The following is a 25,458-nucleotide window of genomic DNA, read 5'->3' as shown; positions in this document are numbered from 1 at the left end:
TAATAAAGGCCAAAACACTGTATGCCTTCTTAACAACCCTGTCAAACTGGGTGGCAACTTTCAGGGATCTTTTGCGGTTGCAGGAGAAAGTGCCGGGAGTGGAGGTTGGATTGGTGGGGGGTATGGACCTGACGAGGGAGTCACGGAGGGAGTCGTCTCTCCAGAACACTGATAGGGGTGGGGAGGGTGTGGGCGGCACGATGGCACAGTGGTTAGCACTGCTGCCTCACAGCGCCAGAAACCCGGGTTCAATTTCCACCTCAGGCGACTGACTGTGTGGAGTTTGCACGTTCTCCCCGTGTCTGCGTGGGTTTTCTCCGAGTGCTCCGGTTTCCTCCCACAGTCACAAAGATGTGCGGGTCAGGTGAATTGACCATGCTAAATTACCCGTAGTGTTAGGTAAGGGGTAAATGTAGGGGTATGGGTGGGTTGCACTTCGGCGGGTCGGTGTGGATTTGTTGGGCTGAAGGGCCTGTTTCCACCCTGTAAGTAATTTAATCTAATCTTATCTATAAAGGGTTCAGAAACGATTTACAAGGATGTTGCTAGGGTTGGAGGATTTGAGCTATAGGGAGAGGCTGAACAGGCTTGGGCTGTTTTCCCTGGAGCGTTGGAAGCTGAGGGGTGACCTTATAGAGGTTTACAAAATCATGAGGTTAAATAGACAAAGTCTTTTCCCTGTGATGGGGGAATCCAGAACTAGAGGGCATAGGTTTAGGGTGAGAGGGGAAAGATATAAAAGAAACCTAAGGGGCAACTTTTCCACGCAGAGGGTGGTACGTGTATGGAATGAGCTGCCAGAGGAAGTGGTGGAGGCTGGACAATTGCAACATTTAAGAGGCATTTGGATGGGTATATGAATAGGAAGGTTTTGGAGGGATATGGGCCGGGTGCTGGCAGGTGGGACTAGATTGGGTTGGGATATCTGGTCGGCATGGACGGGTTGGACCGAAGGGTCTGTTTCCATGCTGTACATCTCTATGACAATGAATCTGTGACAATGACTTGCTTTTCGCATTGTGAAGAACCACATAGAGCACAGGTGTATGGCTGGATTTGACCCTCTATAATTGTATTTTGTAATATTCCTCACCACACATGACTCCTGTAAACTTCTGAAGTGGGCTATTCCTGTCCAACTGCTCAAGTGGGATAATAAAACCCCCATTGTATTGTGTGGAGAAGGGACAAAACTCTCCAGGCCAATATTCCTCCATTGTCTCATGCTACCCAAAATAGATGTTAGTGTGTTGAATTGCTACTTATTGTATTCACCGTGGCCAGGCATGTTTACATAAAAAGGACTTTAAGATCTATTGGTGAGATATTTGATCAGGCACTAAGTGAATCTGTCTTTCATTTTTCTAACTAATCCCGACCAAAGTGAATATAATTAAAATGTGAACGTGTTCAGATTGTAACTATTCAGAGCATTGTAAGTATTATCAGCTGAGCATTCCATATTCCAATGTGCATTTACCTGGTGTAACGACGTACTGGGAGACAACTGGAAAGTTACTGGATCAATGTGGCACTTTTCCCAAATATTTATATCCACTTCTTTCTATAAAAGAAAAACATTTATAATTTAGACCAAGGATATCCTATAGAGAACTGGGAATTTGGGTGAAGAATGTGAATAGGACAGATTTCTATTTCCCTGTATCTAATCTTGTCTGACTGTGGTTCATGGAGAAAAATCAGATTAAGAGGAGCACATCCCCATGAAGGAGCCTGAGTGAGTTAATTTAACTGGATGGAAAATCAAAGAGGGTCAATTGCACAGCTTAATTTTCAGTGTGCAGTATGAATTTTCAGTGTGCAGTATGAATTTTCAGTGTGCAGTATGAATTTTCAATGTACAGTGTGAATTGCACAAAGGAAATTCAATAAACCCAGATGTAAAAACAAAACTGCCCTCATGTATCTCTTAAGGGAATGGGATCATAATGACAATGTTGTTGGATGAGGCACAGGCAAATGCTGTGGAGACAGGAGTTCAAATCTCACCCTGGGAACTGGAGGAATTTACATTCAATTAATAAAGCTGTGAATAAAATCCTTCAGGGGAGGAAATTTGCTCTTTACCCAGACTGGCCTACATGTGACTCCTGACCTTCAGCAATGGTTAATCTCTAACTGCATTCTGAAACTGCCCAGCAGGCCATTGTCAGCTACTCAATGACAATTAGGGTGAGTCATAAATGATGCTGTTGCCATGACGGCCATATCTGAAGAATGAAGAAAAGGATGACTAATTGTGGCTTGGGAGAGGAGTCTCTGATCAAACCATTTTACATGGCAGATGGATTGAACAGACTATGTTAGCTAAATGGTCCTTTCTTCACTCAGAGATTTTCCTATTTCACTAATTCTACATCAATCAATAAATCATTCAGAACATTCTGTTCAAATCCTTCTTCCATAAACCCCCACTCTAAAATCCAATTAAATTCTTGACGATGATTGGTTGAAATGGGTTTGGTTTTGGTTCTTTGAACTTCGAAGCAGGGAAAATTGAACAAATTGTTGAAATATTATGCTTATGTTAAGCGTGAGTTTTTAAAAACTTAGTTCAGTTCATTCAATGTTTTAAAATCATGATTTTACAAAAAGAGCTTCCAGCAAAGTATATCTTTGGTGTTGTGAGCATGACTGAAGGGATAATAATCAAATATTGCTATCTTCTCTTTAGCTTCATTAAATCTTCAGTATCAGCAGTGCACAGATCCAGGCCTCATTCTGTTCCTATAGGAATCAGGTTAGTTTCTTAGCCTGTTCACGTACACATTCACTGCAATTCAGAAGTAATTTATTGTGTGTAAAGTATTTCAAGATGTTTCTGGGTGACATGATAGAGTGCATCATAAATATGAGCCTTTATTTTTCTTTCTAGGTTATTTTAGCACATGCCAATTGGCTTGGCATTTCTAGATTTAAGGATTAAATTAATTATAAATGTGCATCATAAAAATGTGTAAGGGAACCTTCAGTTAATGTACAAACAGGTCTCAATAATATTATCTATTCAGGTTTATTTCAGAGTGTGTAGTATACAAACAGAGTGAAAACACAGCCAGAATCAGTTGCAGCACAGAGTTTAGATCTTTGGAATAAAGAATAGTGAACATTATAAAAACTACATTTTAGACCCAAGTGCTTTCCATTTCAAACAAATAAATCATTGACCTGCTGGGCAGTCGGTATGCTTAATAATGTTTATTTTTAGAATTTAAGTCTGAAATACTAACACATTCAAACCTTCCTTTTAATCTACCCAAGTGCTGAGGTCTTTCAAAGATATTGCTGACCCTTGCTGAACCATGATTAGGCACAAAATATACTATTTTACGATAGAGTGCATTGTTACAGAATGATAAATAATGCATCACCAAAGAGGGCCATGGGTCTTTGGAACTCTCTTCCCCAGAGAGCAGGGGCAGGGGGGAGTCAATGATTGTTCTTAAGGCAGAGTTGGACAAATTCTTCACTAAAAATTAAGAATCAAAGGTTTTGAGGGATAAGTAGGATTGTGGAGCTGGGCGCAGCATCAAGTCAGCCATGACCAGATGGAATGGCAGAACAAACAAGGGGGGAACAAATGTTTTTCGCCTGCTCCAAATTCTTTTGTTTGAAAGGGTCTTTGAGGTCTTCTGGCCCGTTGTGCTTGCGATCAGTAGTTTGCTCACCTGATGTGTTTTTTCCCTTTGGACCTCCTCTTCCCTGTGAGCCTGAAGTAGTTTGACAACTTCATTCCTTTGGACTGACCCCACTAGCACCATGGATTCTGTTAACAGAGAGAGAACCTCTGATGGTATGTGAGGACAAAATACATTCATGTACCATGACAGTTAAAAAAATGTTCTCTGTAAGCTTCCACATGGGAATGTTAAAGTAATATTAAAGTAATTATTAAAAATGTAAAAACTTCTGTTTTCTAAATAAGATGGGAGACTGTCAGTTCTAGATTCTTAGTTCAACAGCACCAAAAGGTTCAGACAAGAAAAAGTTCAGTACACCCATGAAACTGAGCCTGTACAATACTCAATCTTTGCCCTCTTAATTATGTTCTAAAATTCAGTCTTCTTTGATTTCATGTGGAATAAAGGAATCTGGAATAAACTAGAGTATCTTCTCAAAAACCTAATATGTTATTATATAGTACGGTTTATAGATTCATAGAGGGTTACAGCATGGCAACAGGCTCTTCAGCCCGACTTGTCCATGCCGGCCAGTTTTCACAATTAATTTAGCTGGAATTCCTGAGCCCAAACAGAATAGGAACAGGCAATGGATAAATATGAATTGAGGGTAATTGTGTCAGAGCTTACATATATATGGGGGACAGGTAATCAGCAGTGTCAGAGTTGATGGTGTGAGAGTTGTAATAAAACTGATCAGGAATCATATGCCTTGAGTAGTAAGAATCAATTTGACAGGATAAAATATAAACAATGCTTGGTAATTAATTATCAGCCATCATCTAAATGCTCTCCTAATCTGCAAACCAATCAGCACTCTCCGTTCATATCGTATAAATGTTATTTTCCTTTTATATTGATATTTCCCTTAAATTGTCCTGATGAGGGCAAAATAAGAAGATTTGAAAAAAAAGTATTTTTTTCTGCATTATTCAAGCTCTGTACTATCAAATAGCTATTTGATATGGAAAAACAAATTCCACTTGAATTTAAATTGCAGGAGAAGGACAAGGGGATATGGACTGACATAAACAATAAGAAATTTGAGGACAAATGGACCATTTTGCCCCTCAAATCTCTCTTTATTCAATAAGATTATCTTCTGCCACTTTCCTGCCCATTTTCCATCTTCTTTGATTCCTCAAGAGACAAAAAAAATCTGTCCATCATGTTTCTTCAATCAGAGGGATCAATGAATGGAATGAATATCTTGGCAGAATGATATTGAATCATCATACAATGATAGGAATTATTTAACAGTCAATGCCAAACTAGTGAAAGCTTGTGCTGGATGGATGCCTTACATTTGAATTTTCTCATCTGTAAATAACACTGATATTTGAATTATTCACCAGAATAAAAATCAAGTAGATCTCCTACAATCTCTTCTTTTCCAAAGAAATCAAACACTCCTCGCAAGTTAAATTCCTGAAACCTGGAAGCCACCTTTTTTCTCATCACTCCTGTTGTCCTTAAAACTTAGTAATGTTATTTCTATGATTAGATAAACAGCTCTGAACACAGTGTTGTATTAGGCATCTAACACCTTATACAGCATCAATATATCTTCTTAGGTTGTACAGCTAGAAGCTTTCAACTGCATCAAGATTGCAGGGTGATTTAAAAAAAATCATGGGCTGTAGACACTGCTTGCTAGGCCACCATTTATTGCTCATTCCTAAATGCCCTCCCAAAGGTGGTGGTGAGCTGCTTTCTTGTATTATTGCAGTCCTTGGAGTGTGGGCATACCCACAGTGCTCTGTGGGAAGGGAGTTAAAGGATTTTGACTCTCTGGCAGTGAAGGAAGGGGGACATATTTCATTAGCAATTAAACTTGAAGTTTTGTTTTAGATTAGATTACTTACAGTGTGGAAACAGGCCCTTCGGCCCAACAAGTCCACACCAACCCACCTATTCCCCTACATTTATCCCTTTACCTAACACTATGGACAATTTAGCATGGCCAATTCACCTGACCTGCACATCTTTGGACTGTGGGAGGAAACCGGAGCACCCGGAGTAAACCCATTAGACGACTCTGGTGCTGATTCCTGATAACGTGCAAACTCCACACAGTCAGCCGCCCGAGTCAGGAATTGAACCCAGGTCTCTGGCGCTGTGAGGCAACAGTGCTAACCACTGTGCCACCGTGCCACCCATGCATCTGCTGACCTTGTCCTTCTAGGTCACAGGTTTGGATGGTGCGGTTAGCTTTGGTGAATTCCAGCAGTGCATCTTGTAAAAGGTACACACTGTGCCACTTTGTAGTTGTGGAAGGGTGTGGTTGTTGAAGGTGCTAGATGGTGTATCAATTAAGTAGGCTGTTTTTCCTTGGATGGTCTTGAATCTATTGGGTGTTGCTGGAATTTCACTCATGCAGGCAAGTAGAGAGTATTCCATCACATTCTTCACTTGAGCCCTGTGGATGGATGGACAGGTTTTGGGGAAACAGGAAGTGAGTCACTTGCCTCACAACTCATAGTCAGTGTTGTTGTAGTTAAAGTATGTACAGAGGAACCTCATTTATCCGAATGACATAGGCAGGGAATATTTCATTCAGTTAATCGAATGCCAGATAATCGATGCCGGATAACATAGTCAGCCAAGCATCAGGACCTTGCGATCTTGTTCGGATAATCTGAAATTCAGTTAATTGAATGTCAGATAATTGAGCTTCCTCTGTATATGGCTCATCCTATTCAGTTTATAGTCAATGTGAACCCAAGAATGTTGATAGTGGGGGATTCAGTGATGCCATTAATGATCATTGCTTGGCACTTGAGTGGCACACATGTCATTAGTCACCTCTCAGTTGGATATGGTCTAGGGCATGCCAATTGATACAGTTAACTACTTTGTTCAATCTTAAATGGAAGTTATCAGAAATCAGCACCAGAGTCGTCTAATACAAATGATACTGGCGCCAAGTTCAAACCACCATGAAATCCACCATGAAAATTAGCCAAAGGCAGTTTAGGTGAATGTTTATGATAAGGGACATTTTGCATAATTCTTGAGGTAAGTACCTGCACTCTCTACAACAGGATATACATCATCAGAACGCGAGGTCACCAGTCGCAGGATATCAGTGTAGCTGAAACTTTTGTTCAAACATGTGATATTGGTGTTCATGAACTCTTCCACTGTCACATCATAGGCTCTGAAAAACAGTTCAATACCAAATAAACAGAACGGCAAGATTCAGTCGGAGGGTGCCCCGTTAAAGGAAACAAGGTAAAGCTGTAAAATAATGTATGCTCAGAGGTCTATAGAAATTGTTAAGGCAAGTATCTCAGAAATGTTTGATTTAGACTCAATTCTTTTGCTTTATTGTTGTGGTTCTGCTCGCCGAGCTGGAAGTTTTTGCTGCAAACGTTTCGTTCCCTGGCTAGGGAACATCATCAGTGCTGTTGGAGCCTCCTGTGAAGCGCTGCTTTGATGTTTCTTCCGGTATTTATATTGGTTTGTTCTTGCTGCTTCCGGGTGTCAGTTTCAGCTGCAGTGATTTGTATGTGGGGTCCAGGTTGATGTGTCTGTTGATGGATGTTCTTGCCGTTTCCGGGTGTCAGTTTCAGCTGTAGTGATTTGTATATGGTGTCCAGGTCAATGTGTCTGTTGATGGAGTTTGGGGATGAATGCCATGCTTCTAGGAATTCTCTGGCTGTTCTCTGTCTGGCTTGTCCTATGATAGTGGTGTTTTCCCAGTCAAATTCATGTTGCTGGTTGTCTGAGTGTATGGCTACTAGAGATAGTACGGCAAGAACATCCATCAACAGACACATCAACCTGGACCCCACATACAAATCACTGCAGCTGAAACTGACACCCGGAAGCGGCAAGAACAAACCAATATAAATACCGGAAGAAACATCAAAGCAGCGCTTCACAGGAGGCTCCAACAGCACTGATGATGTTCCCTAGCCAGGGAACGAAACGTTTGCAGCAAAAACTTCCAGCTCGGCGAACAGAACCACAACAACGGATACCCGAGCTACAAATCTTCAATCAGATCTTTTGCTTTATATCATCACATATTTTTCTTTCACTTTGGGGAATAGTGGAGAAGCGTTGGCAGGAAAAGTTGGCTCATTCTCAAACTGTTGAAGCAAATCATGAATGTTCCTTGGGTGGCCAACAGTGGGACTTGAACTGCTGAAGAAAGCAGGGGCACTACCTATCGAGCCACAAGACTACGGCAGAAAAATAATGCGTTGGGTTTGAAATTTGAGGGTAATTTAGCGCCCCCCAGAAAAGTGGGTTTGTGTTGGGTGGGATGTTAAAATTTAAACCATCTTAAACTGGAACCCATCACTTCTCAAATCCACCCACATCTATATTTAGCCAGTCTGGGAGGGAGGATCACCGACCAACCTGCGCCCAGGAAATGGATTGTGTTATGGACCAGGCCAGACCACTCAAAACATTCTTGAGCAGGCAATCCTGACCATAGCTTTGCAATTTGTTTCAGTAAGTGTACAGTTAAAATTACCCGGAGTGAGGTAGCTAGGTTGACTACCAGGTTTTAAAACAGACACAAATTTATTCACAAAATTACACAAGGAAACATAAAGAACAGATTAAAGAACCTCTACAGAACTCAGTCTATCCAAACTAGACTTAATTATGGTGTTCTGAATATACACAACAGTTTCAATAAGCAAACCTTCTTAAAACACGGTAAAATAAGATGGAACAGATGCTTACAGGTTGAATTTAGAAGGGCAGAAGGAGAGAGAGAGAGCCTGTTCACACAGTCCACTGCTGAAGTTCTAACTAGCTCTGGACTGAACTGCTCAGCTAGAGAGCTGACCACTCTCCTTTCATTATACAGGTCACTTCTAAAACATGACAATTTTGGCCTGAAGTCTCATCTATTTACATATAAACAAACAGGCCTCTCAATACCCTTTAATCTCTGTACCAAATCAGTCTAATCAGAAATGGGAGCACTTACAATCCCTTTGAAAATAATCCAAGGACATAGTGTCCTTGAGAAAAGGAACAGCTTTTAGGAAATAAAAAACAGCTTTGTGACAACTGGCTATATAAGTACTATAATGTGTCTGTATTCTGATAATTAATCTAGTTTCGCCTCAGGAAACCTACTGAGAACGTGGATATAATAATGGCTTTGAGAAAAATGTAAGTGTCTTGACAGCACTACTTGTGGGCTAGGAGGAGCAGTAAAAATTCCTCTCAGTCCACCTTCTTCCTTGAACACACTTGGAATTGGAGATCGAATGACTCCGTTCCAACCCTCCCTCAATCCACAGCCTGGAGTCAGCAACCATCTCCAATCCTGTCAAGATCCAGATTCCATACACCAGTGTCCCACTATCACTCGCCAAACTGCAGGCCCATGACCTGATTCTAGCCGTGGCCCATTCCAGAGTATTCCCTATTTGTCCGGGAGTCAAACACGTCAGTCAGATTGATCAGGAAACATGCTCAAGAAGAGATGCAGAGCTTGAAAAAACAGCTGAATGGTGCGTCAGGTTCTGAAACTTCCAGCTCAACCCCTCCCCGGCCACTGGGTTCACAAAAGCCATCCCAGAAAATACAGCAGGGCCTCCCCAACTGGGGAGTGGGGTCACAAACTCAGAAGCAGCAATAGCTACTGTAGATGTCCCACTCTCTGAGTGCTAACGATTACACAGTCCCTTTAAGTTTAAGACATTTAATACATTTAAATACCTTTAAAGTTCACGGTTCTTTTTATCATTTCATCACCTGATTGCCTGATCCGAAAGGCCAAGAAAAATTATGAGAAAGGATAGGTCATAAACAAAGTGGGTTAAACGGCTCCCCAGTCCCGCATCTCCTCCCCTACCCCCTTCAACCTTCCATCACACAGTCCCATATTCCTTGCCACTGTATCTGTCCCTCTCACAGGCTCCCCCTTCTCTCCTGCCATGCTTACAGGTCTGGGTGTGTAGCCAGTGACTTTTAGACAACAAACTGGGGTTGCAATGGGATACTCTGAAATATCGAGACCCTTCAAGCATGTTGCCACCACAAACCACTACCCCCGTCAGATGGCCCCCTTCACCAACCTGCTGGCATTAGGGGTGATACCAACCCAGTCACACTGCTCCGGATTCTGGGTAAATATGGCAGCTTCTTCACAATGATGGTCCCGTCATAGAAGGAAGGTTGGAATTTCTGCGCTATGGCGTTCGCTACAAGTACAGCCAATAGAACGGGTAAGAAATGTTCCATCTGCCCAGTCAGCTCAAAGACCAACAGCGCTGTGGACAGCGTATGAGTCACAGCTCCAGAAAACGCTGCTGCTCCTGCCAAGACAAAAAGGAAGACCTCACATTCCTTGAGCTTACAGTGGAGGAAGGTTTCAATAGCCCGTAGGTTACAATAGCTCAAAACAGAACATTCATTGTCTGAAAAGATATACCTAAGATGTGAGCAAAGTATCACTTGGGTGCCATAATGATATTCTTTGTTATAAGATATTGCAACAGGAAGATGGTATGTGTTAGGAAGCATATTGAGGGAGGGATGCTACAGTCCAGAGTAGAAGTACTGCAATGTTTATCTTTCTATTTTCCTAATTTATATGATGAAGAACTATAATGCAAGCCTTTTAGCTTTTTTCTTTACTTTGCTATTTTTGTACCTAACCTATCCTAGATTTATAACTAGGTATCTTTGTACCTAAGGTGAAAGTGAGGACTGCAGATGCTGGAGATTAGAGTCGGGGGAGTGTTATGCTGGAAAAGCATGTCAGGACAGGCAGCATCCGAGGAGCAAGAAAATCGATGTTTCGGGCAAAATTCCTGATGAAGGTCTTTTGCCCGGACATCGATTTTCCTGCTCCTTGGATGCTGCCTGACCTGACTTGCTTTTCCAGCAACACACTCTCGACCTTGGTACCTAAGTTGGCACAGTGTGTGGTGACTTTTATACTTTCCACTGGACTCCTGTACTTTTGTACTTGAGTGCACATGACAATAAAACCTAATTCTAACTCATCCAAGGGAATTATTATTCAGCAGTTTGGTAGGGCAGCAGAGTCCTCTGACTGAGCAGTTGCAACACAGCAATGCATTGGGAAAGTTTACTGCAATAAGACCACTGGACATAGGAGTTAGGCCATTCAGCCCATCCAATCTGCTCCACCATTCAATCATGGCTGGAGGTAGCTGTACACAAATAACTGCATGAGCCCTGCAGAATACATCATGAGTAAAAAGTGAGGTCTGCAGATGCTGGAGATCAGAGCTGAAAATGTGTTGCTGGTTAAAGCGCAGGAATGAGGAAAGTGTGTCCAATCTCCATCGCCCCTCCCCCAAGTCCCTCCTCCCTACCTTTTATCTTAGCATGCTGGACACACTTTCCTCATTCCTGATAAAGGGCTTATGCTCGAAACGTCGAATTTCCTGTTCCTTGGATGCTGCCTGACCTGCAGCGCTTTAACCAGCAACACATTTTCAGCCCAGAATACATCATGAGACTTGTATTTTTAATTAACCTAAAGTCCAGGAGTTGTTGGGTCTTGAACCAGGACCTTCTAGCCCAGAGATAGGCGCAGTACTATTATACCTGGTGAGACATGTAAGACAAGCTGACAATATAGAAGCATATTTAGGAAATGTGTGACCAGCACATACTTGCCTGCAAGGGCATACCCCCCAGGAATTATTGGGTTCAGGACTCCTTCAGATTTGATGCCATTAGGAAATATAAGAGCCATAACTTCTCCAGCTAAGCGACCAATAACAGCCCCTAAAGAGTACAAAATGCAGAAGATAAATGTCAGGGCTTTATAACGCATTGTTTATAGAAAAAAATAAATCACAGATTTAAAGTTCTCCCGAGCCAGTTTTTATGTGGTCCCCATGTGCAACCATCCTGGAGTAGGGCCCATGTGCTCCATCTGTAATCTCTCAGGAGGGAAGCTGCGCATCGCCCCATCTACAATTAACCTCAAGATCAGACTCTCCATCCATTTGATTATAGTCAACTAGGGACAGATTACAAACCCTCCCTTTCTATAAACTAAACAGCCATCTGTTCATCACTGATGTTTTTCACAGCGCAAGTAATTCCTGAAATGACATAACGATTTCACTCCAGACTACGTGCGAGGTGGAGACACTCAATCCAGGCTGATGCCACATTACAGAATTACAAAAGTATTACAGTGCAGATGGAGACCACCTGATCTATTGGGTTTGGTTAGCTCAGTAAACTGGACAGCTGGCTTACAATGGCGAATGATACCAACATCACAGTTCAATTCCTGCATCAGCTGAGGTCACAAGGATAGACTCTCCTTCTCAACCTTGCCCCTCATAGCGAGGCTTGGTGACCCTCAGGTTAAACCACGCACCAACTGTGTGCATGTCTCTCTCTCTCTCTCTTTCTCTCATGAGAGAGCAGCCTATGGTCTGTTACTGCGTTACTCTATAATGTGGTGTGCAGAACTCCAGCTGAGGTCTCACAAGTCCCATATCACATGTGGGTGGCACAGTGCCTCAGCGTCAGCATTGCTGCCTCACAGCTCCAGGGACCCAGGTTTGATTCCAGTCTCAGGTGACTGGATGTATAGAGTATGTGTACTCTCCCAATGTCTGTGTAGGTTTCCTCTGGGCATTCTGGTTTCACCCCCACAGTCCAAAGATGTGTGTGTTAGGTGGACTGCCTTGCCAAATTGTCCATGGATGTGCAGGCTAAGTGGATTAACCATTAGAAATGCAGGGTGACAGGCATGGGTAGGGGAGTGGGGTGCTCTTTGGAGAGTTGGTGTGGATTTGATGGGCTGAATGGCCTGCTTTCACACTGTAGGGATTCTATGACACATCCTACACTGACTATTCAATGAAGGTTATGACATATTGCCACTGTCCTGCCTCTTCCCCATGCACAATGTTTCTGTTCAAATGATCATCCAATGGCCTCTCGAATGCTTCAGTTGATCTTGTGCTCCATTTGCAAATAAATCCATGCTCCCTCATTCTCAATCCATTCATGAGAGCGAGTTATTTGTCCCCATCTACCCCAGACTCCTCTTGATTCTGAAAGGGTCTATCAGATCCCTCCTTAGTCTTCTTCTCTCCAAGGTGAACAGTCCCAACTTCTCCAGTCTGTCCTCATCACTGAAGTTTCTCATCCCTGAACCATTCTTGTAAATTCCTTCTGCAATCTCTCCAATGTGTTCACATCTTTCCTATAATGTGACACGCAGAACCATACACTGTGTTCCAGCTGAGATCTAGCAAGTAGCTTGTTTAAGTTCATCACCATCCCATTGGCTTTTGTACTCTATGCCCCATTCATAAAACTCAGGATACTGGTTACTTTATGAAATTCTCTCTATATGTCCTGCCACCTTCAATGATGTGCACATATAAGCACCAGGTCCCTCTGCTCCTCTACCCCCTGAGTATTGTATTCCCTCTTTTGCCTTGTTTGTTCATGTGCTTCCTACTAAAATGTACCACCTTATACTTCTCTGCATCAAACTTAACCGTCACTTATCTGCTTTTCCCACCAACTTGCCTATATCCTTTTTGAGTTTTACACCGCCCACCTCACAATTTACAACGTTTCCAAATTTTAAATCCTCTGCGAATCCTGAAGGGTTGAAGAAACTTGAAAGGGTTAAAGGAGTTCTTTCCAAATCTATTTTCCTACTGTGACACTATTTTGAGGCTTCAAAATTATCCTGACCTTCAGTGAGAACCGTGAAGATGTGGGGTGAGACATTGAGGGGATGGCAATAATGGGGAGAGTCTGTGATATCAGGTGCTGGGAAAGTGTGCAAGAGCTGGGGCTGCAGGTGTGTAAGGAAGGGAGAGCCTGTGAGAGTGGGGACTGTCATAGAGTCATACAGCTACAGAAACAGACCCTTCAGCCTAACTCATCCATGCTGATCAGGTACCCTAAACTGAACTAGTCCCATCTGCCTGCGTTTGGTCCATATCCCTCTAAATCTCATGTACCTGTCAGAATGTCTTTTAAAAATTGTACTTCTATCCGGCCTCTACCCCTTCCTCTGGCAACTCATTCCATACATGCTCCACGCTCTGTGTGAAAACGTTGCCCCCTCAGGACACAGCTGCAATAACTTAATCAGAGCTCCATAACAGCCTCAGAGCTCGAGATCCCATTTGGGATCCTGAAGCCCTGGGTTGAAACAATGTCCATCACAATGCAGGATAATGTCTTGAGTACAAATAAATAAACTGAACTGATTCATTCCACTTGCAGGAGGTGAAGCTAGAATTGTATAAAACACTGATTCAGCCATAGCTAGGGTATTGCTCATAGTGCTGGTCACTGCATTATAGGAAGGATGTGATCAAACTGATGAGCAAACAGAGAAGATTTAAAGAATACTACCAGACCTGGAGAATTTTGGCTGTAAGTAAAAGGTTGCATAAATTGTATTCTTTGGAACAGAGGAGGCTGAGGGGAGATTTAATCGAATTGAACAAAATGATGAGGGACCTAGACAGGATGGTTAGGAAAGACCTAGTTCCCTCAGAAATGAAATTAATAACCAGAAAGCCTAGTTTTAAAATAATTGACAAAAGGATTAAAGAGGAATCAGAGAGAATTGTTCACTCAGTGTGGCCTGGGGCTCTCTCTCACTGGGACTCACTGCCTGAGAGGGTAGCAGAGGCAGAAACACACAAAACATATTTTTAAAGAAACTATTTGCTTATACAAGGCTTTAAAAAAAGTTATATTTTATTCATGGGATGTGGGCAATGCTGAATGGTTCAGCATTTATTGCCTATCCCTCATTGCCCTTCCGAAGGGTGTGGGATTGCCTTGTTGAACTGCTGCAGTCCATTTGGTGTAAGTATGAGATTAGGCAGGAGTTCCTGGGATTTGCCATAATGACACTGATGGAATGGCAACATATTTCTGAGTCAGGATGGTGAGAGGCCTGCAGGTGAAGTTGTAGATGGAGGTGCCCTTGTCCTTCTAGATGGTAGTGCTCACGGGTTAGGAAGGTACTGTCAAAGGAGTCTTGGTGAGTTGCTACAGTGCATTCTGACAGGTACACATTTCTGCTACTCAGGGCCAGTGCTGGAGGAAGTGAATGCATGTGGATAGGGGAGCCATCAAGCAGGCTACTCTGTCCTAGAGCTTGAGCTTCTTGAATGTTCTTGGAGCTGTACGAATCCAGGCAAGTGGGGCATATTCCATCAGCCCCTTGCAGGAGGAGAGGTAGAGTGGTGAGCTTGGCTGGAATGCTGTCTCTTAGCCAGGCATGGAGACAATGGACCAAAGGTCTCCACTGCTTCCTTGTAGTTTTTTTCCTATGTTCATGAAATGTGGCCTTCACTGGCTGGGCTGGCATATACTGACCATCCCTAATAACTTAAAGGACATTACTGTGGGCCTGGAGTCACATGCAGGTAAGAATGGCAGGTTCCTTCTCTAAAGGACATTAGTGAACCAGATGAGTTTTTCAACTGTGGATTCATGGTCATCATTGGACTCTTAACTCCAAATTTAAAAAACAAATTAATTGAAATTCCACCATCTGCGATGGTGGTTTTTGAACCCGTGTCCCCAGGACATCATCAGGTCTCTGGATTAATAGTCCATCCTAGGCCATCCCCTCCCCCATGCCATGAATTTTCTGTGTGTTTGAATTGTAAATGCATTAGCTGTTTATTAAAGATAAGTTCAGGTTCTGATTCAATGGTTTTAAATTTTCAACTGCTTTTAAATTTTAAAGATTTGATTTTAGAGCCCTGCTCTGTTGTTTGTACTGAACATGAAAATTTATTTCCTGAGCTTACCATATATAAGAACAGGCATAAAGTATCCAGCAGGCATTGGCATGGTGGTCGCAAGGATCAGCATCCAAAACTAGAGGTAAAGGGGAAACAATGCAAAGTCAATCTAGCATGAATCCTTGAACATGGTGCTGTTTCCTGTATTATACACATGGCTATGTGAGACTATTCATAACTGCACACAATGTGGTGGCCCCGGACATTAAATTACTGCAACTCATTGTGGTCAGCGATTAATGGCTTATTTTAAGGCTGGGCCTTACCTTCATGAAGAGGAAGAAGAGAAGCGTGCCAAAAAAAGTGAAGGTTGGGTGGCACCATTCAATCCAGAGATTGTCTGGGTCTACTCTTGCCTGGATGTCAAGTGTTGCATTCTGGGACAGCACACCCCAGGACCGGTGATCGAAGAGTGAAGAGAGAAGCTCCTTCATAGTGAGCTACATCAAGGGAAACAACACACAGTCAGAGATCACCTCTTCTATACCAGAGTCATTCATTCATTTCCCTTTGTTAGAATTGTTGTGGGGAAGTTAGGTCATTCCATCTGATATGTTGTTTACTTGTTGCTTCAGTTTCCTTCCCTGAGAACTTTGTCCCATTGACACCTTCACTGAAGTTTGGTTCCAGGTGCTACTGCCTCTCATGTACCACTCCCAAAACATCAATCATATGAGGATCTTAATTAACTACCTCCAATTATATGGAGAATATAACAACTGTATCCCTGCAGTTCACATGCATGCACTTCCACTATCGATCACAGAGTGCAAGAGAATCGTGACGTGCTGATGTTACATAGCACCTACATCCTCACAAAGAGGCTCATCTGAAAGTATTTGATGATCCCTTTGTGAATAACGCTGTGTGCCTCTCCTGCCTTCTGTGCACATTCAGCTCCACAAGGTTAAAGAAGGTCAGAAGCTTGAGGTCACAAGTAGAGCCACTCCAGCTAAATGGGAACACAGGAACAGGAGTAGGCCATTCAGCCCCTCAAACCTGTTCTACCATTCAATGAGACCATGGCTGATCTGTGGCTTAACTCCATATACCTGCCTTTGGCCCATATCCCTGAATATCTTTAACAAAATCCATGGAGTGGGCTGACTTGCATCGCAATCTCCCTACTCTGCATGTAACCCATACATATTCTGTTAACAACCACATTCACATCCTCACCAAGACAGCACCTGTAACACTGAGAAGAAGGGAAACCTGTGGTTGAAGAGTGGACAATCTCCAACAAGGCAGAACATTACTGCTTTGGTGAATCAATGATTCAAACTTTATGACTAAACTGCTTCTATTAATACCAGACCCCTTTCTATGTCCATAGGTTCAACACCATTGTTATTCCAGTATTGTTATGCTAACAAGATGGTGAGAGTGGGAAGCAGGCATCTTGTGTGTTTGGAGTTACAGATTAAAGGCAGTTTGGTTTCAATAACATAGCATCTGGTCCAATGGGCAGAGGAATGTCTATATATGGTAGAAGGGCAGAATCTACAATGAGTCAGGTAGAAAGTAAGTTTCAGTATTCTGTAACTGACCAGCAATATGTGTTTCCCTAAGTCTTTACCTAATCTAGTTCGTGTAAAGTCACCCTCAGAGTCTTTGTTGGCTGAAGAAACAAAAAGGTCAGTAGCTGTGCTGTTACGTCACTTGGATGTGACATGAAGCCTGATTACAAGGTTGAAAGACGCTCTTTGATCTGCCTGAAACCTGTTGGCCTTTCAGACCAAGGACGTTGACCTCAACTGAGTGCTGCAGATTGGCACATTCCAAGGTCCAGGACTACATGCTGAGGGATGCAGTAAAGGTTGGGGCAGCTGCTGCCAAGGTGCAGTGGGGAAAGACCACTGTCTGAGGCCTATCCGCTGAAGTTAAATGGGGGTCTGTTCAGTTATCAGACCCTTCCAGTGCCTCAAATGCATATAAATATATTCTGGTTCAAATGAGAGAGGCCTTTGGTTTGTTTGGACAGGGTCAAACTCCAGTGTTTGTTTCCTTGATATGCTACTGCGTGACTATGTGCATGTGTGTATATATGGGAAGATAATTTTTACAAATGTAGTATACTTTGAAATAAATAAAAGGAAAATTCTGGAAAATGCTTTGTGTTCAGAAATACTTACTCTGCATGCCATGAACTGGCCCAGACTGCCAGGGAAGGTGATAGATGCCAACAGTAAGGTGACAAGTCCAGAGTACACTGCCTTTCTATTGATAGAACAGTTTTCAGATATTAGCTAATGCTTTATTCGTTAATCCAAAAAGATTTGAACAATTATATGATAACTTAGCTCAACCAAACACCAATTCAGTCACTTTCCTGAGAATGGTGCAAGTAAACAGAAAGGAATTAATGATCTGTCAGTGAATTATTTTTCACAGTATATTGTTGCATGTTAATGAACATTTTGACATCACTGTATTGTTATGTAATGAACCTTTTACTCTCACTGCAGCTGCCAATTAATGAACACTGAAAGACAACAGTCTGATTCGCACCATCGATTTGTTTGGAAACATTTCAAGTTTCAGCGTAATACAAGTAAGTCAATATAGCGTACCAGCTGAGCTAGCTCAGAAATCCAAAGGATTCTCTTCCTTCTTAGAGATAGGGAGTTTGTCACATTCCCCATACTCTGTGCTGAAATGTGTTAATTTCTTTCCAAAATGATTGAAACTATATTTTTAAAATTTATTCATTTGTGGAGTGTAGCTGTCGCTGGCTGGCCTGTATGTATTGCCCATCCCTAGTTGCCCTTGAGAAGGGTGATGGTGAGCTGCCTTCTTGAACCACTGCAGTCCACCTGCTGTGTATTAACTCACAATGTTATTAGGGAGGGAATTCCAGAATTTTGACTCAGTGACAGTGAAGAAACAGCGATGATTTCCAAGTAAGGATGTTGACTGGATTGGAGGGATATTTGAAGGTGGTGGTGTTATCATATATCTGCTGCCCTTGTCTTTCTAAGTGAATGTGGTTATGGTTTTGGAAGGAGCTAGCTGATGATCTTTGGTGAATTTCTGCAGGGCTTCTTTTAGGTAGTAAACACTGCCATTACTGAGCGTCAGTGGTGGAGGGAGTGGACGTGGTGCCAATCAATCAGGCTGTGTCATCCAGGCAAGTGGGAAGTATTCCAACACATTCCTGATTTTTGTGTTGTGGATAGTGGACAGGCTCTGGGAAGTCAGGAAGTGAGTTACTTGCTGCAATATTCCTAGCCTCTGACTTGCTCTTGTAGCCACTGTGCTTATGTGGTGAGTTCAGTTGAGTTTCTGGTCAATGATAACACCCAGAATTTTGATAGTGGGGGATTCAGTGGTGGTAACACAATTGAATGTCAAGGGGCGATGGTTAGATTGTCTCTTTTGATGATGGTCACAACCTGGCATTTGTGTGACACGAATGTTACTTGCCACCTGTCAGCCCAAACCCTGATATTGTCCAGATCTTGTTGCATTTGAACATGGACTGCTTCAGTATTTGAGAAGTCACGAATGATGTTGAACATTGTGCAATTATCAGCGAACATCCCCACTTGTGGCCTAATGATCGAGAGAAGGTTATTGATGAAGCAGCTGAAGATGGTTGAGCCTAGGACACTAACATAATCTTATGGAAACTATAAACATTTTTCTGCTTTTTTTCATTAACTAATGTACTAAATGTGTTTTAGTTAAATATTATAAGTAAATTATTCATGCCAGATATAATTCTACAAATTCTTTCATGTCACAAGCAGTAATATTACAAGGGAACATGTTTGTTTGAAACATCCTAGTCAAATAAAATCAACAGGAAGATGACTTCTAAAACAATGTTGTTGTTGTTGTTGTTGTTGTACTTATGACCACTATGCTGTGCAGGAGGGAATGGGCCTAACTCTGTGATGTCACAGTAGAGGCCTCTTCTGTGCTGTATGACTGTGACTCAATGGGTAGTGGCCATGAAGGGTCTGGCCTGTCCTGTCACATGACTTTGGCTGTGGCCTAGTGGATCAATGGCGTGCATCTTGGACCATGGACTGTTAATCCATGGACCACAGTTTGAAAGTTGCTGATCAAAAACAGAGCAACATTGAACTTATGCACAACCTTGCTTAAGTTGCAACTGGAGTACTGTAGGGTATGGTTTTGAAAAGCCCACTATAGAAAAGAATGAAAACTATGCTGGTTTAATTCAACAGGATGTAACCAAGGGATAAAGGTTTACAGTTAAGCACGAGACTCAAGAAATTTGTGTATTTCTATTGGAGCTCAGAACATCAAGAAATGAATATTAGACTCTTTAATGGTTATGGGAAGATAAATAGTGATAGATTCTTTCCACTGATTGATGATCTGACAAGAAAAAGCCTGAGGTATTCACAGAAATCAATAGAGATAGGTTAGCCCTTTTTTTATGCAGAAGGTGATTTGTATGTATAAGTCCCTGTTACATACAGTGCTCAAGTAGCATTCATGGTTTTTTAAAGAGTCTTAGGTGATTACTTGAAAAGGAAGAACACAAGGAGAATGAAGCATTGCTGTGGAGAAAGCAATGGGTTAATGCCTTGGCCAGAATTGACTGTCCAACCAAACGGTTGCTTGTCTGTGATACAATTTGAAGTTTGATGTTCATGTATTTGGATGAAAGACAAAAAGATTTGGCAATATGTCTCCAATTTCAACCAGATTCAATTTCTGATGCACCAAGCAGCAATTTGTAAAAAAAATAATATTGCAATCTTACTCTGCTGCCACAAGCTTCAGGATGAAAGCATTTCTCCTGATGTATCCTACCACCCAGCGCTGACAGCACAGATAGACACAGCTCAGTATCCCACAGATAATCCTGATGAGGGAGCAAAGATAATAACAAAGAGCAGATCAATCAAGCAGTACAAAATAAGAACAGAAAACACTGGATAAACTCAACAGGTCTTGCAGCATCTGTGGAGAGAGAAATAGAGTTAATGTTTTGAGTCCAAAGACACTGCTTCTGGACTTTTGCTTTGGATCAGTGTGCACTGCTGGACTCAAAACATTACTTTATTTCTCTCTCCACGGATGCTGCAAGACCTATTGAGTTTCTCCAGCATTTTCTGCTCTTAATTCAGATGTCTAACATCTGCGGTTTTTTGCTTTCTATTTAAAGTGAAAATAATATTTCAGATCCAGAAACATCGTCAGATATTTTCATTCAGATAACATGCCAGTTGCAGGAACCAATATTTCCAAAGTGGTTACATTCTTAATGGGACCTAATACTCTATCAGTAACACTGTCAATCTCAATGTGATCAATAACTCAAGGACTTGATATTGTCAGCGTCTCCCACTGCTGTGAATGGGGGTAGCAAGTATCTGAATAGGTCACACCCATCCTCGGTGTGAAACTGTTGCTATCTGATTGTGCCATTAATTCAGACAATAATTTTGACAGTACCTGACTTTGTTCATTCCTGAACTGTATGGGATCCTGTCTGAAACTGATATTAATATTCTTGGCCCAAGTATAATTTTGTCAGTCATTACCTGAGTTAGAAACAGCAAAGTTTTTATTTCCAGCACCATTGTAATTCACCTTGAAAAGCTGATAATGACCCAACAAATAGGAATAAGAAGCAACAAAAGAAAAAAGGAGCAGTTGTGAGATGTCAGGGCCTCTTATATGGTATGTCAAAATCAGTGACTCGGAAGTGTTGTTCCACGTTTGTGCTGGCATTACTCTGGACATACTTGTCATTTTGTTTTGTTTTCACTGGAAGAATAATGCTCAGTAATGTTATGCACACGTGATAAAATTATGTTATCAACACATTTTAACGGCATGATCCAGTGTTTACAAAGTTGTCACAGATCTCTTCACAAAAGTATGAAAATAGTGAATGATTTAATTTCTCTGGGTCTAGTGCAGCCTTTTAAAAGTGCTAAGTTTTAATTTATCACCTACCCAATGTTCAATATTGCACAACATTGGCAATATGTTTTCCTGTGCCACTCTGAGGGGATCTAATTGAGACATATAAGATTATGAAAGGATTGGACACTCTGGCAGCAGGAAACATGTTTCTGCTGATGGGTGAGTGCCGAACCAGAGGACACAGCTTAAAAATACTGGGTAGACCATTTAGGACAGAGATGAGGAGAAACTTCTTCACCCAGAGAATGGTGGCTGTGTGGAATGCTCTGCCCCAGAGAACAGTGGAGGCCCAGTCTCTGGATTCATTTAAGAAAGAGTTGGATAGAGCTCTCAAAGATAGTGGAATCAAGGGTTATGGAGATAAGGCAGGAAGAGGATACTAATTAGGAATGATCAGCCATGATCATATTGAATGGCGGTGCAGGCTCGAAGGCCTGAATGGCCTACTCCTGCACCTATTGTCTATTGTCTATCTGTAGAAACAGGTAGATTTCCTAGTTCCCTATATAACACTACTTGGTGAAGGCTATCCTGAGTAACGCATGCAATAGCTTGCGTCCCACTCAAACACTGTTGCAACAGACGCTGTAGCTGCCATTGGTGCTATTGTCATCCTATCTTTATAAATAGCTAGACAACAGATAAATCTGCAAATACACCTCACCCCAAGATGATAAAGATTAATGTTTCAGGTAAATCAAATGGGAAGTCAATGCTGAATTTTGTCTTGAAAAGAGCAATGATAGTTTCTGAAAGAAAAAGAAAATAAGAAAAAATATTAGGAATGCAGCTTAAAGCAAAAAACTGGAGTAGGCAATTATCCGATCTGCTTTCCATGCAACCGGGAGACTTTCTTGGATTTACAATTTTCCTTATTTCCAATTTTCCTGATTTCCTCCCCTTCCTGCAGAGACTGATACTTTCACGGAGACAATTCCACATCATTGAAGTAGATATTATTCATAGAGTCATACAGCAATGAAACAAACCCTTTGGTCCAACCAGTCCATGTCAATCATGATCCTAAACTAAACTAGTCCCACCTGCCTGAGCTTGGCCCATAACTCTCCAAACCTTTCCTATTCATGTACTTATCCAAATGCCTTTTAGATGTAACTGTATCCATACCCACCACTTCCTCTGGCACTTCATTCCAAACACAAATCACCCTCTGTGTAAAAAAAAGTTGCCCCTCATGTTCTTTTTAAATCTTTCTCCTCTCACCTTAAAAATATGCCCCTAATTTTGTACTCCCTTACCCTAGGGAAAAGATCCTTGTCATTTACCGTATCTATGTCCCTCATTATAAATCTCAATAAGGTCACCCCTCAGCCTTCTATGGGGGCTCCAGTGAAAAAATCCCTGTCTTTCCAGTCTATTTTTATATCTCAAACCTTCCATTCCTGGAAACATCCTGGTAAATCCTTTCTGAGCCATCTCCACTTTAATAATATCCTTCTTATACAGGGCAACCAGAACTGCAAACGGTACTCCAGAAGAGGCCCTCAACTTCCTGCACAACCTCAATGTGACGTCCCAATTCCTATATTCAAAGGTCAGAGCAATGGAGGCAAGCATGTTAAAAACCTTCTTAACCATCCTGTCTGCCTGTGATGCAAATTTCTAGGAATTATGTACCTGAACTTCTAGGTGTCTCTGTTCTACAACACTTCCCAGGGCCCTACCATTAATTGTATAAGTCCTGTTCTTGCTTGTATTATTAAAATGCAATACCTCACACATGTCCAAATTAAACTCCATCTGACATCCCTCAGCCCATTGACCCAATAGATCAAAATCACCATATCATTTAGACAACCTTCTACACTGTCCACTATATCATTAATTTTGGTGTCATGTCTAAATGTATTAACCATGTCTCCTATATTCTCGTCCAAATCATTTATATAAATGACAAACAAAAGTGGACCCAATATCGCTCTCTGTGGAACATTGCTGGTCACAGGCCTACAGTCTAATAAACAAACTTGATTGAGTTTTTTTAATGAAGTAACCAAAACAATTGATGAGGGCAGAGTGGTAGTCATTAATTACTTGGACTTTAGTAAAGCCTTTGACATGGCTCTGCATGGTAGACTAATTAGTAAAGTTAGATCATAAGGGATTCAGGGTAAGCTTGCCGATTGGATACAGAATTATCCAATTGCTCCACCATTACTAAATAAAAACCGAAAGAACTGTAGATGCTGTAAATCAGAAACAAAAACAGAAATTGCTGGAAAAGCTCAGCAGGTCTGGCAGCAACTGTGAATTCAGAGTTAACATTTTGGGTCCGGTGAGTCTTCCTCAGAATGATTCTGAGCAGGGTTCATCAGACTGGAAACATTAACTCTGATTTCTCTTCACGGATGCTGCCAGACCCGCTGAGCTTTTCCAACAATTTCTGTTTTTGCCTCCATCACTACTCTCTGTCTCCTACTGTTAAGTCAATTCTGTATCCAAGCTTACCCTGAATCCCTTATGATCTAACTTTACTAATTAGTCTACCATGCAGAACCATGTCAAAGGCTTTTCTAAAGTTCAAGTAATCAATGACTACCGCTCTGCCCTCATCAATTGTTTTGTTTACTTCTTTAAAAAAAACTCAATCAAGTTTGTGAGACATGATTTTCCTCACACAAAACCATGCTGACCATCCCTAAGCATTCCTTGCCTTTCCAAATGCATGTAAATCCTATCTTTCAAAATCACCTCCAACAACTTACCCACCACTGATTTCAGACTCACAGGTCTATAGTTCCCGGACTTCTCCTTACAGCCTTTCTTAAACAATGGCACAACATTAGAGTATTCCTTATGAAAGGCTTTTGCCCGAAACGTCGATTTCTTTGCTTATTGGATGCTGCCTGAACTGCTGTGCTCTTCCAGCACCACTGATCCAGAATCTGGTTTCCAGCATCTGCAGTCATTGTTTTTACCTACAACATTAGCCACTCTCCAGTCCTCCAGTACTTCACCTGTGTTTATAGATTATACAAATATTTTTGGTATGGATTCTGCAATTTCCTCCCTAACTTCCCACAACATCCTGGAATATACCCAATTAGATCCTGGAGATTTATCTACCTTTATGTTTCCAAATACCTCCAGCACTTCCTCTTCTGTAATGTGACCTGTTTTCAAAACATCAATATTTATTTCCCTGGGTTCTCTAGCCTCTATTTCTTCCTCCAAGCAAAAACTGGTCTGAAATATTCACTTAATATCTCTCCCACCTCCTGAGGTTCAACACAAAGATGACCTTGTTATGCTTTAAGGGGCCCTACTCTCTCTAGTTACTGTCTTGCCCTTAATATATTTGTAGAACATTTATGGATTATCTTTAACATTATCTGCAAGGCTATTTACAATGTAAACATTGGCAGTGGGTGCTGGCAGGGAGAGGTTTACAAAATTATGAGGGGCATGGATAGGATAAATAGACAAAGTCTTTTCCCTGGGGTCAGGGAGTCCAGAACTAGAGGGCATAGGTTTAGGGTGAGAGGGGAAAGATATAAAAGAGACCTAAGGGGCAATGTTTTCATGCAGAGGGTGGTATGTGAATGGAATGAGCTGCCAGAGGATGTGGTGGAGGCTGGATCAATTTCAACATTTAAGAGGCATTTGGATGGGTATATGAATAGGAAGGGTTTGAAGGGATATGGGCAGGGTGCTGGCAGGTGGGACTAGATTGGATTGGGATATCTGGTCGGCATGGACAGGTTGGACCGAAAGGTCTGTTTCCATGCTGTACATCTCTATGACTCTATGACACCATAGTCAAACTAATCGTGCCATCACTCAGCAATAAAAACCCAAAGCTGGAACCCAGCCCTGCTGTGTTCTGCCTCTAGGTCAGTCTGTCAGTATACCTTTAGGAGACTCTCTGTTAGTAAGAACTGATTGCATTTAATATTGTCAATGGACAGTACTTTGGGAGAAATATCACAGGAATGATTGATCCACTGTCATCAGTAAAAATCAAAATTAGCCCTGCTACATGTAGAATGTTTTTCTTAACTTGTTCATGGGATATGGATGCATGAGTCTAATACATTGCTACTCCTGTACTA

At 41.7% G+C, this 25,458-nt stretch overlaps 1 protein-coding gene across 1 annotated transcript in view; it reads right to left on the bottom strand.

Moving 5' to 3' along the window:
* clcnk (chloride channel K) overlaps positions 1–25,458 on the bottom strand; it is a 60,538-nt gene that overhangs the window by 9,092 nt on the left and 25,988 nt on the right. Inside the window, exons 8-17 of the mRNA XM_060851868.1 lie at positions 22,050–22,134; positions 20,214–20,315; positions 17,608–17,692; positions 15,739–15,912; positions 15,479–15,548; positions 11,331–11,441; positions 9,781–9,994; positions 6,728–6,861; positions 3,690–3,787; positions 1,481–1,564 (exon numbers count right to left, since the gene is read on the bottom strand). Of these exons, the coding sequence (XP_060707851.1) occupies positions 1,481–1,564; positions 3,690–3,787; positions 6,728–6,861; positions 9,781–9,994; positions 11,331–11,441; positions 15,479–15,548; positions 15,739–15,912; positions 17,608–17,692; positions 20,214–20,315; positions 22,050–22,134 (1,157 nt within the window). The remainder of the gene's footprint in view (positions 1–1,480; positions 1,565–3,689; positions 3,788–6,727; positions 6,862–9,780; positions 9,995–11,330; positions 11,442–15,478; positions 15,549–15,738; positions 15,913–17,607; positions 17,693–20,213; positions 20,316–22,049; positions 22,135–25,458) is intronic.

Source organism: Hemiscyllium ocellatum, chromosome 37 (assembly GCF_020745735.1).
Source record: "Hemiscyllium ocellatum isolate sHemOce1 chromosome 37, sHemOce1.pat.X.cur, whole genome shotgun sequence".
Lineage (NCBI taxonomy): Eukaryota > Metazoa > Chordata > Chondrichthyes > Orectolobiformes > Hemiscylliidae > Hemiscyllium > Hemiscyllium ocellatum.
This window is presented reverse-complemented; position numbering and strand designations above follow the sequence as displayed.